At 48.1% G+C, this 15,045-nt stretch overlaps 1 protein-coding gene across 1 annotated transcript; it reads right to left on the minus strand.

Annotated features, from left to right (window-relative positions):
• Positions 1-2,793: 2,793 nt before the first annotated feature.
• Positions 2,794-13,689, minus strand: PRXL2B (peroxiredoxin like 2B). Its single transcript, XM_039508986.1, has 7 exons — positions 13,545-13,689; positions 12,103-12,307; positions 10,164-10,215; positions 9,297-9,360; positions 8,618-8,693; positions 6,445-6,563; positions 2,794-4,048 (listed from the first exon to the last, which is right to left on the minus strand). The coding sequence occupies exons 1-7, from the start codon at positions 13,605-13,607 to the stop codon at positions 4,022-4,024; spliced, it is 606 nt and encodes a 201-aa protein (XP_039364920.1). The 5' UTR covers positions 13,608-13,689; the 3' UTR covers positions 2,794-4,021.
• Positions 13,690-15,045: the final 1,356 nt, after the last annotated feature.

The raw sequence follows: 15,045 nt of genomic DNA on the forward strand, positions 1-15,045 counted from the left end.
TTTAAAAAAAAAATCTTAGAACAATCTTCAAATTTAAAGTCATTGAGTTAAAAAACAAAAGATGCTGGAATTCACTTCACTAAATCAGCACTAATTACCAGTAGCAGCTTTATACTAGAGAGAAGTGTCTAGTTGTCACTGAGCTATTTTACTATTTGACAGTAATAGTGTGTTCTTACCAAATGAAGTCTAGATAATATTTGCATATACATGTAATACATGGAGGATTCTCTGCAACTTGAGGTCTTCAAACCACAATTTGAGGACTTCAATAACTCAGACATAGGTTAGGGGGTTGTTAGAAGTGGATGGGTGTGATTCTGTGGCCTGCATTGTGCAGGAGGTCAGACTAGATTATCATAACGGTCCCTTCTAACCTTAGTCTATTATCTTCTCCTGGCAAAATGAAGTTCATCTACAAATTGAGAGCATCTACTACAGCAGAGAACCCCTAAGTCATTTAGTTTGAATTTCTAGATTAGAAGAGTTTATTTAATGACAAACCTATCTGCCCTTACCTCCTCCCTCCCCAACTCAGAGACCTTGTACTTTCTCAGGGTCTAATCTCTCTCCTATGTACCACAAAGTCTTGGGAGCAGTGTATAGGAGAGAGAGAACCTTAATAACATGGGCACTTGCCTTCCCTTATGTCCATAAGCGCCTTGTGCCATTAGTTAGGGCCTAATCCTCAAGAGAAGGTGATGGTGCTCAGCACCACCTAGGACTGGCTATGCATGCTGGTATTGCAGGAGGTATAAACAAGGGCAGGATTAAGCCCTTAGTAACATGCTGCTATTCACTGAGCATAGGCTATTTTCATACATAGCTGTATTACATACTGGATCTCAAACAAGCATGACCATATCCATTATTGATGCTTGCTCAGGCAGAGGTAGCAAGAGCATACATGAGAATGCTACCTAAAGCTCCTGGTTTTGGTATTTATATACCCATCAGCTGGAGAAAATGGGGGGTTAGGACCCAACCCTGTTCAGTGCTAGCTGGAGTGTTTAGACCTAAATGGACTATGCAACTAAGAAAGGAAAATCTACAGCCAGATTCAAGCCATTAATGAGGCTGGTAGAATCAAATGCCTTTGAAAGTCTGGCTTGAAGTGCCTAACTCCCAGGGAAGGGGAATCAGTGCATGTTTGGAGCCTAAATATATTTGAGGATCTGGACTTTAAAATTTGGCTCAAGTCTAGAGGCATAAAACCAACTAGCTGAGTCTAGAAACAACCTTCTCTAGCCTTTTTTAAAAACAAAAAAGAAAATTTGCCTCCCCCTGTAGAATGTATAAAACAAAATCTTCCTCATTGCATCAGTGACCTAAAAAGTCTACTTACTGCAATGACAGATGCAGAACCTGGCCGCCAGGTACTCTCTCCTAAGGTCTCTTCCACGGTAGTTTTCAGGGAGAAATCATTGGGGCACCTCTAGGTTTTACTGAAGTTTAACACAACACGTCTACTTCCTGTCAGCTAGTAGCTGAAGGCACTTGGTCACTTTCCAGTGAGGTAGGGCTTGTTCAATTAGCTTAGATGATAAAATACTGGGCACGATGCAGCAGAAGTGACGTACTCACCTACCACGATTAAAAACCTGTGTGTATTTGGCAAGTTTCAATTACCCTTAATGTTAGGAAGCCGGATCTTATTTTCTTGGCAGTTAGATGTTCAATTAAGATAAAGCAGATGATTAAACACCATAAAGGTGATTTAGTTGGAAGAAAACAGTGAAGGATAGCCCCTTCACTTGTTAAAATTATGCACCAAGATATAACACGTTAACTCCTCAGTTAACATGCAGTTCTTATGCCTGGTGTATATTAAATTAGATTCCATTTCTAATCAGCACTTTGTGACTCAATATACAATGGGAGCCATACAGCATGCTACTGCAGCTACAGTTTAAAAAAATTAACCAGATCTCTTCTTCTCCCATTTTATGAAGTTCCAGGCCAAGTATTCAGACCTTTTCTCTTCCCCGCAATTAGAAAGCTGTACCTATATACGAAGCTCAAGGCACTGGTATAGCACCAAAACACAGAAGTCGTCTCAGCTCTACATTACAACAGCTTGCAAAATATTTTCATTCACTTAAAAAAAAATCACCACCTTGACTGCTTCTTTAAAACTTTGCTTTGAAGGTGGTAGAAGCCTGAGTGCTTTTCTGCTCTGCTGATAAATTAACCAGAATTGCATGGATGATGCAGTGTAAGATTTAAGAGATAGTCATATTGTGACAAGAGTGGATGTTTCTAAAGATCTGCTCTAGGAATTATTTGGGGAAAGCCCATGGCTTGTGTTATCGAGGAGGTCAAGACTACAGGATTACAAGAGTCTCTTCTGGCCTTTGGAATCTATGACTAGACAAGGTTTGCAATTGGTCCTAGTTCAGAAGTTGTAACCTCTTCAGGCTAGGGACCTTCTCTTGGCAGAAGTCAGAGTAGAAATAAAGTATCACCCTCAAGTTTTGACAGGTGAGATGCTGTATATGTTTTGCTGGGATCACAGGAAATTAACCTACATCATATTTAAATGTGCATCATTAATGTGTACAATAGTCAAGCTGGTCTTTCTCTGAGTGTTTCCTATTTCTACATGGTTTTTAATTAAGTGACTAATTACAAAGGAGTGTTAAGTACTCTGACAAATAGCATATTAAATCATTTGTGTATGGTTGCAGGTAGAATAATAGTCACTTTATTTGTCATGTTTATTGTCCATCTCCACTTACTCACCTTTTCCAGACCAGGAAACCTATTGCAATTAGTTCACACAACAGAAAATGAGGACAGTTGAAGGTTAAACTCCATCATCAGCATGAGATGCCTACTCTTGGGTGTGTCTGCAGTTAGAATATGGCTCTTTAAATGCACCTAGCTGACCTTGCTCCAAGCTCGTCAGCTAATGCATGCTGGCTTTAGGAGGAGGTAGGCATCAGTGCTTTCTCTAGGATCTGGCATTCTTTGCTCCTCAGAGCCTGGATTTGATGACCATAGAGGCTCATATCCAGGAGTTTTCCTGGGACATAAGGATTATTCAGGGCTAGTGTTAAAGTGTCATCATTAGGAAGACTGTGAGTGATAGGTAGGGACATGGAAGGTAGATAGGGCTGCTGGGCTTTCCTCAGTCTTTTGAATGGCATGTGGTGCCTGTTAAATATTTACCTACAAAATCTATTTCTCTGCACCAAGGAAAAAAATCTTGAGTCCACTTTTACTGTAGCTTAGGTTGAAGCTACAGTAAAGAGTCTATTTGGACACCAGCCTCAGATAGAAAGAGTACATAGTCTTGGCTCTTTTATTAGATGAAAGAGCATGCTGTGCTCTGGGTGCAGGCAGCAGCATGATCTCCACCTGCTGTTGCACCCCAGCGTATGTATTCAACAGCCTACTTCAGCTAAGAAGCAGAGTTAAGCTGCCCTCTGACCAAGCTGACACTGGTCAAGCTTTAGAAGTGTGTTCAGGCACTCTGCCCGCAGTCATCTGTGAGGCTCTTCTGTTTTAATGCTTTTAAGAAGGGTGAAGTGTTAACAGATGGATAAAGTTAAGCCACCACCACCATTTGCTAACGAAGTGTTTCTGCAGAGCAGGACAAGAGTAACGTGGGTGGAAAGGACTTCTAACCAGGGAAGAAAGCTAATAGGGGAAGTCTACAAACTATTAGCACTGGCCATGAAGCAAGAGAGGCTCTCCTTGTCTCAAAATCTTCAGACGATACTCTTGTTCACACCTACTGGTCACCTGATCAAAATGATCCAATGGGAAAGCCACCAAACTAGCTGCTATTGGTTACAATGTTGAGCAACAGGGAAAGCTTTGTTATGCTCATCCAAGACAGTCTGACACAGCACTTCGCTTGAGGGCATTTACTCACACTTCATACTTTTGTATAATGGCCAAATCACTGAATAGATACAATGGGGTGAGATTACAGCAGCTATGATGTGGTAGAACAGAGGATGTCACCACATTGGCTTCTTTCTTGCTTAAAGAAATTGCTCCCTGCTCCTCGCCATCATCTGGTACAGGCCTCTTCATCGCACTGTAGAGAGACAGTCATTAGGTTAGCAAAGTGCCTCCCTCAAGCCCAAGGGGAGGTGGAGCAGGAGAGACATCCAGGAAGTCCTACACAAAAGAATATTTTGCTCCTTTTACTTCTCTACCCTTGTCGCCCTTTTCTTCTAGCCTCTCTAAACCACTAGGTTAGACCCCAGCTTCATCTCATGGCCTCCATAAAAGGCACCCGTACCTGGAATCCACTTCTGAACCTGAAAAAACCAGGCTTCCTCCACCAGATCAAACAAACCCTTCCTGGGCTCCCTACGTAGGTTGCTTTGTTTCTCCCTCGAAGCACAAAGACCCTCAAGCCGTGCACTTTCATATGCAGCAACGATGGCTGCCTTTAGCTTCCTGTTTGTCCACTTCCTGCAGGAATTCTGTCAGCTTATGGTTGCAAACCATGGGAGACAGGGACTTGTCTGCCAAGCCCAGCACATCTCGTGGGCTGTACAAACAGAGCAAGAGGTAGGTGCCTGTGACAACTGCAGCAATACTATCAGTCTCGGATTTGTTATTCTACTCAACAGGACTGATCCTGGAGCGAATAGTCTTGGCCTATTTCTCCAAGAACACAAAGAAGCAGTTTACACATTTTACCTCATTTGCAAGAAAACCCCAGAGTCGCTACAAGTTCACAGTAACTAGTGGATGGAAGGAAATTAGAGTTTTGACCAAGGAAGTTCTGAACCCATGTGCTACAGGCTGTCTCTCTAGTAGACCTTTAGTTGAGTTGCAATAGCAGCCTAGTGTCAAGCAAGAGGCTAGAGTGCACGTATCTCGAGAAAACAAGGGGAAGCGTGGAGGGGGAATTGTTCTGCCCTGGGGCCCGGAATTGCTGTCGCCAGGCCTGAGGAACAGTTTAGGTCAGGGGGACATTACATGGTTGACAGTTTAGTTACTGTGGAACTTAATGATTTTGCAGAAAGGTGCCATTAGAGGCAAGTGCCAGAACTGCTGTTACAAGTGATAATTAACATGCCAGGGAGGGGTTTGTTCCAAGTCACCACTGCACATGGACCTTATTTGATTTTTCCATGGACGTTTATTAAGCCTCCCACTTACAGAGGAATCTTTCCATCTGAGAGCTCGAGTCTGTGCCAGCCAAGTATTTAAGCCCAGCCAGTCGTCTGCCCTTCCTTTGAAATCCCCACTCACCCCGCCTCCTTTTAGGCCTACTGCTAGCTCGGCCAGTCTAAAAGCACCTTCCTCTGGTAACTGGAAGCACTGTAGGTGTCACTGAGGCTGCCGCCATTAACCTTAATGAGAAATCTGTTGGAGGGCACTGGGAGGCTAAGCTGTCAATCACATATCCTGGAGAGTGTCTCAGGGGGAAGCACTAAAGTTGATTGGTCCCTTCCTCTTACCCACACACATCTGAAGAACTGGGTTTTTTACCCACGAAAGCTTATGCCCAAATAAATCTGTTAGTCTTTAAGGTGCCACCTGACCCCTTGTTTTGGGGATACAGACTAACACGGCTACCCACACAGTCACTGACTGTTCTACCCACTCGTGGGGGAGCCTGATTTCTTTGGAAGTCTTGGATGCTCCGCAAGAGTTAGTGGCACCTACAAATCTCGTGCAAGGGGCTATTTGAGCTAATGCTACAGAAATCCTGGGGACAGTTTAGGAACAGGCAAACTGCATTACACTGTGCTCTGTTCCCCAAAGAGCATTAGCCTTAAGAGCTGCCCAGTGATTTCCTAATCCTCTTTAGCAGCAAGCTGATGGGAATCTCTGTCCTTGCCACACCTCTGCTAGAGGGTTTTCACACACAAACAGCAAAGGGATGGAAGTGCTAGGCCACCTGGTCTGTTTTCATTAAAAACAGACACACTGCCAAGGATTCATTCTGGCTACATTTCCCCACCCCGATTTTTTCCTTGACTGCAGGAGAGCCACTACTTTTCAAGCATCTCTATGGGATAGTCTTGAGTCTGGTAGCAAACAGAGAGAGTGCTTGTCTACCCAAGCAGCAATGCACACTACACCCAATGATTTCTGAAGCGCACTAACAGGATTATACAGACCCTGCTGGAGGGCACTAAAGTCCCCTAGTGTGTTTTAATGTAGCCCTGCTCAAAGTGTAGTCTCTCTTGGCAAACAGTAACACCTACTTCCTGTTTGGTATGAAAGAGCACCATGTCAAAGCACACCAGGGAACACTGCGCGTGCTCCAGCAGGGTCGACACTGGTCAGTCAGTGCACTTTAGCAATCACATGTCTGGAGTGTGCATTCCTTTCCCATGGAGATGGGCGGGGTTCACTGTTGGTACAGTGCTCTAGGTAAAGTTTGGAATGAAGTGACTCCAGCAGGTTCCTTCATTTTTAAAATGGTAGTTCAGTTTCCAGCATTAGAGGAACAATAATAGCTCTTACCTGAGGTTTCACACCCTCTTTAACACTTGCTGAGATACCAAGGGTTTTGATGATGGTTTCCAAGGGAACATAGTCACCAGGTGAATCCTGTATAAAGTGCAGGAGCAATTTCTCTCCACCTGAAAAAGGACAGGATGTATTTAAGGTCATTATGAATGACAAGCATTGGGCAGCCAGGCACAGAACATAGGAAGTCTTTAATAAGGGACCGCTGATTGACAGCCAGTCACATCCACATCAAAGCTAGAACAGCTCCCGTGCACCCCAACAAGAGCGTGAACCACAGACTGCAGAACACTTCAGGGGTGAGAGATCAGATTGCCTTCCATGCCCCATTCAAGCCGTCGCAATCTCAGGGCTGAGTCTACACTAGAATTGCTACAGCAGCAGACGCTCTCTGCCGATGGGAGAGCGCTCCCCCGTCACATTACTCACTCCACCTCCCCTAGTGGCAGTAGTTATGTCAGTGGGAGATGCTCTTCCACTAACACAGCGCTGTCTACACCAGAACTTAGGTCAGTGTAATTTACATCACTTGGGGGAGCACCTCTGAGCAACTTAAGTTACACCGACGTAGAGTGCTAGTGTGTACAAGCCCAGTGTCTGCCAGCAAACTGTACTGACTCACACTCATGTGAATTCGATGCAGCAGTTCTAGGGTAGCATGAGGCTTTTCCTAAAGCCTGTAGGAACACTGGCATTTCCAACAATTACAAAAACCTAGCATCACTACCAAGTTGGTGAACAAGTACAGGTGTGTTCATCACAAGTGTTTGCCAGCTCCCCTTTGAGAAGTCATTCAGAATAGGTTCTGCTGCAGAATGGAGAGCAGTCTGACATACTAGTGTGACTTGAGACCCATGCTAGAACGTAGACTTTGTAGAGGGCTATTTTATTAAAGAGGAAGCAGCATGTACTGTACTCCAAGACATTCTATACATCCAGCTGGGACAGGTGCACTCCAGATTTCCTATTGCTTTACACTCCAGTATCTAAACATTATGTTAGCAACAAAGTTTCTCTGTTTTCTGTAGAAGGGGCAGCATTTTAGCTAGGAAGTTTTAAAAACAAAAGTTACATTTGGTGTTAACAAGTGTTTAGAGAATGCTTTCTACCATACTGCCACCAGGTGGCAAGAGCTGGACCCAACTCTAAGGTCTGGTCTACACTAATGGGGGCGGGGGTCGAACTAAGGTACGCAAGTTCAGCTACGCTATTCGCGTAGCTGAACTTGAACTACCTTAGTTCGAAGTACTCACCCGTAAAGACGCCGCAGGATCGAAGTCCGCGGCTCCCCCGTCGACTCCGCCACCGCCGTTTGCGGTGGTGGAGTTCCGGAGTCGACGGGAGCGAGTTCGGAATTCGACATATCGCGTGTAGATGAGACGCGATATGTCGAACTCCGAGAAGTCGAACGCTACCCGCCGACCTGGGCAGGTAGTGTAGATGTACCCTAAGAACTGAAGAATGCAGCATTAGAGAAAACTATGACATGTTGTGGGTCAGATCTCAAAAAAGGCTTAAGTACGTTCAACTACAGACACCACAGCATGGACAGCTCCCATTGCAGAGATGTGCCAGGGCTCTGCATCAACTCCACTATTGGGGAGGTACCAAGTTTCAGCCAGAAGAGTTTTCCCTCCCAGGCAATAGCAGTACAATATAGCAATAGCAAGTACAACTGAAGTCAAATGCCGGAACCATTATGCAGGCCACGGACCTGCCAAGCAGTGCCGGTTCAAAGGCTGATCTTAGTTTGTAGGCAGTAGGAACAACTAAAAACCACTTTCTGGGTCTGAGAAAGTATAGAAGTGACTTAACTGGCTTAACTAATGCCATGAAAGACCCCATTAAATAGCAGAGCATTAGCAAGGATGGCATCCATTTGTGACCAACTGATTCATCTAACAACTCAGATGCTCGCCTAGCAGTTTTTCCTTTGTCAGGTTTCCACACCACCGTACTCCATTAGCTGCAAATCCTCCCCACCCTCAACCCAGTTGTCTTGCCTTCTGGAGGCAGGATTTCAATGTGGTGGCTTCTAAAGCCCTCTCCAGGCACAGGCTCCTCAACCAGCTAAATTGCTCCAAGCCGGTCACCTAGAAAAGTGTCCCCTTCACCAGCTATAGCCAGTTACCTGGTAGTTTTGACAGATGGAGTCACCTTTATTTACCTTGACTGACTATTATTGTTCCTCCACTCTGCAAGAGGTCACCGCTGAAGTTGCCTTGGATGCCGTCTGCATTTGCCTGAGGAAAAAATAAAGCCCAAGTCCATTGTGAGTATGATACAAAGGCCTCATCTTGAGGATGCTCAAGGCCCTCTCAAAACCCACTCAAGGCAGTGGGCAGAAGGGTCCCAGATGCACCCACTGAAGTCATGCAAGTGCTCAGCACAAGTCTGGTCAGGCCTTTAGAACAGTGGTTCTCAACCTTTCCAGACTACCGTACCCCTTTCAGGGGTCTGATTTGTCTGGTGAACCCCCAAGCTTCACCTCACTTAAACTACTTGCTCACAAAAATCAGACAAATACAAAAGTGTCATAGCCACACTACTGCTGACAAATTGTGTACTCTCACCACAGTTCTAAAATACAGCAATTGGAACATAAATAAGTACTTACATTTCAGTGTTTATACTGCTCTGTAGGCCATAGAAGTCATTGTCTGTATGAAATTTTAGTCTGTACTGACTTTGCTGGTGCTTTCTCTGTAGCCTGTTGTAAAACTAGGCCAATATCTAGACAAGTTGATGTACCCCCTGGAAGACCTCTGAGTACCTCCAGGGGTACATGCACTCTCTAAAGCAGTGGTTCTCAACTGGGGTACATTTCCTACTACCTAGGATCTCACCTTTGTGACAACTTCTCGAACTGGTTTCCCCAGAGCAGCAGGAACTATACTCAAGGCATTGTACCTGGGGGGGAGAAAGGACATGTTGGTTATCCTCTGCCACTCTAATTTGCTTAGTCAATGGAGCTACACCAGTTTACACCTGCTGAGGATTTGACACCAATAATTAAGCTCACAGGGAGACCAGCACTCCTTCCATGCAGCTTGCTATTGAATGTTATATTAGCCAGAGGTTCTCCCACTTCACTGTCCTGCAACCCCCTTCAGACAAAGTTACACCATGACCCCATGGTGGCGGGGGGGGGCCCCCCCGCAGGGCAGAGGAGGCTGCAGCCTGAGCCCTGCGACCCTGGGTGAGGGGGCTGCACACACACACGGGAGGAAAAGGAGAAAGCTGAATCTGACTCATTGTAACGAACATCCTAAGCACCACCACGGATCCCCGTGGTCAGTGCGTTCCAGCACACCGGCATGAGCTAGCCAGAAGCCACTGAGCTCAGGATCTCGCTGGTATGCCCAGGCTTTTAGTTTTGATCCAAGAGCCTTGTATGTTTGCCTAGGTCTCAAACCAAGTACAGTCACTTAACCATTAATGGTCCCCAGGGTAACAAAGCGACTGGCAAGAGCTGGAGCCCCCGGTGGGTTTGTACTGAGGGAGCCTCGCAGTTTGCCATGTGGCAGCCCTTTCCCACAGGAGTCAGAGACCATTAGAACTACACTGGGGCAAAGCCGTCTTCTCGGTCGGAGGGGGTGCTGCCTTCTGCTGTAATGGGCCCCAGCCATCTTAGCTACGTCCCTTCAAATTGCTTTGATTAAGGGCTGAGGTTCTCTTAGACTGGGGACAAGAAGTCAATAGGAGCCACTCACCTTTTGAACCCCAGGTCATTGTAGCACTGCTTAGTCTCATCAAGATAGAGTTCTGGGGAGGGGGAAAAAAGGTGAGGTTAACACAACCATCTCAGCAGTATGTGTTTTATGTCAGTCTGCAAAAAAAAAATCTCAGCAGCAGCCAGCAAGCAAAGCAGCTCATAGTCAGAACACGACTAGTCTCTGGAACAAGCTCACAAAACAGCACCATCATCCAGCAAGAAATTGCCTCAAACCTAGTTATTGTCTCCCCCACCCTTCCACCCATGCCTATAACCCACAGGAGGGAGCTTCCCTGCAAGCACTCCAGATAATTCACCAACACATGTGATGCCAGGCACACACCCCTGTAGTATCTAGAGGCCATCAGTGGCATTGCATGAGGATCCAGGGCACAGTTTTATACTGAAGAAGGGTGTGGCATGAATGTTACTCAGGAGACTGGCCCAATGGCTTGGCATGGAAGCAGCACGTTTTGGGGTATGAACGGGGGAGGGGAGAGAAGAGGGGGTACTCAGAAGAGTGGTGGAGCTCAGGCAGGAAATCAGGTTCTGCAGAGCTAGTCAAGAGTGGGCCGGATGTGCAGATGCAGGTAATCAGTGGGTGGAAGGCAATGGGTAACATGTAGCCAGAGACAAGCAGGTGACTAAGCCACCTTCACAACCCCCAGATCCTGGCCCCAGCACTGCACCCAGCTGGGCTTAGTACAAGTTAGCAAGCTAGCAAAGATGCTCAGCTCTGAAGTCTGGACTGGCAGTCCCAATTTTAGAGGTTGGAGAAAGGCATTTGCTGGACCCAGTGCTGGAAGCTGAAGTTATCCACAGAACACGTACAGCAGACTTCCCCATGCTGCAATTCCAGTCAGGCTGGGGCTGGTTCTAGAGGATATGCCCCAGGGGCAGGGCAGACTCCATGGACACCACGTCCTCGGCCTCTCTGCTGAGACTCCCAGCAATGTACAGGTTTCCTCCACCTGGTTATGCACGTATCATTTAACCTTCCAAGCAGCTGCTGATGCCAAGCCCGCTGAAGGCAACTTTCTGGAGCCATTAAGTGCTAATTACACCTTGTTCACATCCTTCAACTCATGACTGCCCAGCGTGCACAGGAATGAAATACAAGAACAATTCTAGCGTGGAAAAGGGGGTGTCACATTGTCAGAACTCCCTGGGGCTAGTCCCAGCTCTGCCCTCAGCTTGTTGGGAGTCCCATTTAAACTCTCTTGCTCCAGTTCATGGTTGCCGTGTAGCCACCTGGCTACACAACCCACCATAAATAAGTGAGGTTCAGCCCGAGGGCAGCACGTCTGGGCAGGAGAGGTTGTGCTCAGGGCAGGCCTGCACTCTGGCTATTCCCCAGCTGAGGCAGGATCAAGACAAGTTGGCAGATAGATACAGATTATGGTAAATGACCAGTTCGATCTGGTCTTTAGCTGTGACACTGGGTACCTTCCCCAGACCCGAGGAAGAGCACTGGGTAGCTTGAGCACTCATCTCTCTCACCAACAGAAGTTGGTCTAATAAAAGATATTACCTCACTCCCCTTGTCTCTCTAATATCCTGGGACGGATACAGCTCCAATACTGCATCTCTCACTTAATCACTTCCCCCCCATTGCAGGAGCCTCAGGCCTTAATGCACCTCAGTCCCTCCTATTCTCTGCCTGTGGCACATAATTGCAGAGTCTCTCTCGGGCTGTAAGACTTAGGCCACTCAGCAACTGAAATTAGACCAATGACACACACTGGAGGGTAGGCTGGGTGATTTGGTCATCCCTTCTGGCCTTGAACTCTGAGCCTCTGCACCCCAGGTTTTGCCTGAGCACAAGGCTGAATAAAGCCCCTGTACCTTGCTTTCTGAACTGGGTGCAGCACTTCCCCAGATGAGACAGGAGAGCTCAGAAACTCTTGGAGGGGGAAGTTCCCATCCCCTAGTCCTACCTCCTTTGAAGTAGTTCCCATCGATGAACTCCTGCAGGCCTACGCTCTCCGGCCCGACTCCGATCAGGCGGACGTTGTGACTGTCCAGCAGATCTTTCAGTTTGCTGGTCTCCTTGGCAATCCAGCGGCAAACCTGGCAGCCAAACCGCCGCAGGAAGAGCACCACACATGGCTGGTCCCGCCACAGAGCCCGCAGCTCCACCACCTACGGAGAGGCATTACCGGTAGCCACAAGGCCAGCACCAGGAACGCATCCTAACAGAACTTACAGGCTATAGCAACCTCAACAAATTCAAGGGCCATTGTCCACTGGCAAGCTCGACAGGCGGTTTGTTTGAAGAGTTAGGAGGAGTTTCCAGGTACAGTATTAGAGGGATCGTTATCTCTGCCCCCCACTTTGTGGTTGTCCGGTTTTAGAGAGAAGAGAAGCAGAGAAACATGGCATGAAAGGCCCCCACAGAGGAAACGGACTATGCCCAGAAAACCATGACGAGGCCTATACAGAAGAGGCCCGATGGTCAAGCCTACTCAGCCCCCAGCATTGGGGCCATATTAACAAGAGTTCTCAATGGGCGCTGGGCATTGCAGATAATGAGGCCTCTATTTGTGGGGCTAAATGAGAGCTGAGCACTTTTGAAAATCTGGCCTGTAGCCGATAAACTGATGGGGGAGGTTCTCTCTGAAAGATCAAAAACAGGCTTTGGAAGATGCTCACTACTAGGACAAGGGAAGCTTTTTTTAAATTTTTTTTAATTAACAGGCAGTATTATTACACTGACTCACCTCCTTTCCACTTGGGGTGGCAGAAGATTATTAATTATTATTATTACGAGACTGAAAAACAAAACAAGAACCACCCACCCCCCACATCAAACAGGGCATTTAACAGAACCTGCTGAGGTTTATTAGGGACACGTGATCAGGATCACGGCTCTGCTAGAGCGAGCTAACTCCCTGCTGCAGTCACTACTCAGCGGTCTAGGCCCATGCAAGGTGCAGCTGGCGGAGAATGAAGTTGCTTGGCCTGTGCAAACAAAACAAACCCACCGACCCCAACAACGTGGGAGCAAAGCGATTTAAGGCGCGTCTAAGGGACCAAGAGGCTTCAGAAACAAGCAGCATTTTCATAACTGATTATGAAACATTTTCACTGCGTGCGTCTGTCCCTCTCGCCCCGTCCCCCGTTCAAAGGGGCTTTACCCCGTTTCAGACGCGGAGAGCTGCCTTTCCTGGCCGGGAGGGCAAGGGACGGGCTGGACTGAGCCTAACCCGGGGCAAACCCAGGAACCCCTCGCCCCTCGGCAGTGCAAGCTCAGGGCCCAGCCCCGGGAGCCCCTCTCCCCCCAGCCGTGCTCCCCAGGGCCGGGAGAAGTGCGGACGCCCTGCTCTCGGGGCCACCCGTGGGGACCCCATCCCGGGGGGGGACCCCCCACTCCACTCACCTGCCCACTCACTGCGTGCTTTAGCGCGTGGGCTCCCACCTTGGCGAGATCCACCGCGGCCATGGTCAGCTGCGCCCGTAACGCGCCCGCTCCTAGCCGGTCCCTTATAGCGCCCGGCCGCGATCAGCTGAGCCGTGCACGCGCGTGACCCTGCCGGACGGGGTCATCTCTATGCATGAGCTACCAGCCAATCAGCGCTTGCGGGCAGGGCGAGGCTCCGCCCAGGGGCGGGGCTAGAGACAGCTGGGTCGGGAAAGGGGCGGGGCAGGGGTGCAAAGGCGAGCAGTGCAGGGAGCGTCTGCTGGGGAAGGGGGGGGGTGCAATGCTTGGCTGGGGTGACTGGTCTAAGGGGCGAATGGAGCAGCGATTGCAGAGGCTGAGCTGTGCCATGTCCCATGGGGGAGGCAGGGGAGGATCACAGAACGGGAAGGAACCTGGAGAGGTCATCTAGTCCAGTCCCCTGCACTCATGGCAGGACTAAGCATTATCTAGACCATCCCCGACAGGTGTTTGTCCAACCTGCTCTTAAAAATCTCCAATGATGGAGATTCCACAACCTCCCTGGGCAATTTATTCCAGTGCTTAATCAGCCTGATGGGAAGTTTTTCCTAATGTGCAACCAAACCCGCCCTCGCTGCAATTCAAGCCCATTGCCTCTTGTCCTGTCCTCAGCGGGTTGCAGGAGCGTGGTGAGGATACAGAATATGCCAGCTACGGGGCTCTGCGCAGCACCCCTGAAGAAAGGAAATAAGGGTGGCGTGGCTAAATCATGCAGAAGGTAGTTGTAGCAGGATTGGTGCAAAATCCACAGGGGACTGAAATGAGGGGGTGCAAGAGTTCAGAGGTGGAAACTTTTGCAAAGCAGATGCATGGAAGGGTGTGTGTAATGAGAGGGGCCAGAAACGAACCCATCCAGAGCAAGGGTGAGCTGATGCAAAGGCACTGTAAGGTTGCATGAAGGAGTCTGTGCAAGGCCCGGGGTACAGAAATAGCAACACACAGAGTGGTTAAATCCTGAGCATGGTTATTAATACTCAGTGGGCGCTTGCACTTTACCCTGCAGATCATTCAGGGCTTGGTTGGAAGTTTAACCCATATGCACCTGTTGGAAATGTGTGTGCATGCAGGGGGGAGGGAGGTAGATAAAGCTCAGGAAATGCCTTCCTGTAAACTATGCTTCCTGGCGTTAACCACTAAATAACTTCTGAGTCAAAAGGACATTTCTCCCTCTGCGGAGATCACTAGAGCGGCACGGAGACAAATTGCTGCTCAGAAGGGCAGTGCTGAATAGCAGCATAGTAATTCTTAGCTCCTTTCTCTCATCTGAGGATCTTACACGGTGCCATGAACATTAGCCACACTTCCCCTCCGGCTGTGAGGCAGGGATGGTTAATACTGGTAACATCAGGGGTGACCAAAGGAATGACGTGAGACCACATTGTCTAAATATCCAACCACCTTTCATGCAGTCAGAGCCCCTCCCATGGTACCCCTAGAACTG

Source organism: Mauremys reevesii, linkage group 21 (assembly GCF_016161935.1).
Source record: "Mauremys reevesii isolate NIE-2019 linkage group 21, ASM1616193v1, whole genome shotgun sequence".
NCBI classification, from domain to species: domain Eukaryota; kingdom Metazoa; phylum Chordata; order Testudines; family Geoemydidae; genus Mauremys; species Mauremys reevesii.

Excerpts from the sequence above, each read along its gene's own strand:
- PRXL2B (XM_039508986.1), bottom strand. The coding sequence starts at position 13,607 with ATGGCCGCGGTGGATCTCGCCAAGGTGGGAGCCCACGCGCTAAAGCAC. Across the intron at positions 12,308-13,544 it reads AGCACGCAGTGAGTGGGCAG|GTGGTGGAGCTGCGGGCTCT; the intron begins GTGAGTGGAGTG and ends GCCTCTCCGTAG. Across the intron at positions 9,361-10,163 it reads AATGACCTGGGGTTCAAAAG|GTACAATGCCTTGAGTATAG; the intron begins GTGAGTGGCTCC and ends TCTCCCCCCCAG.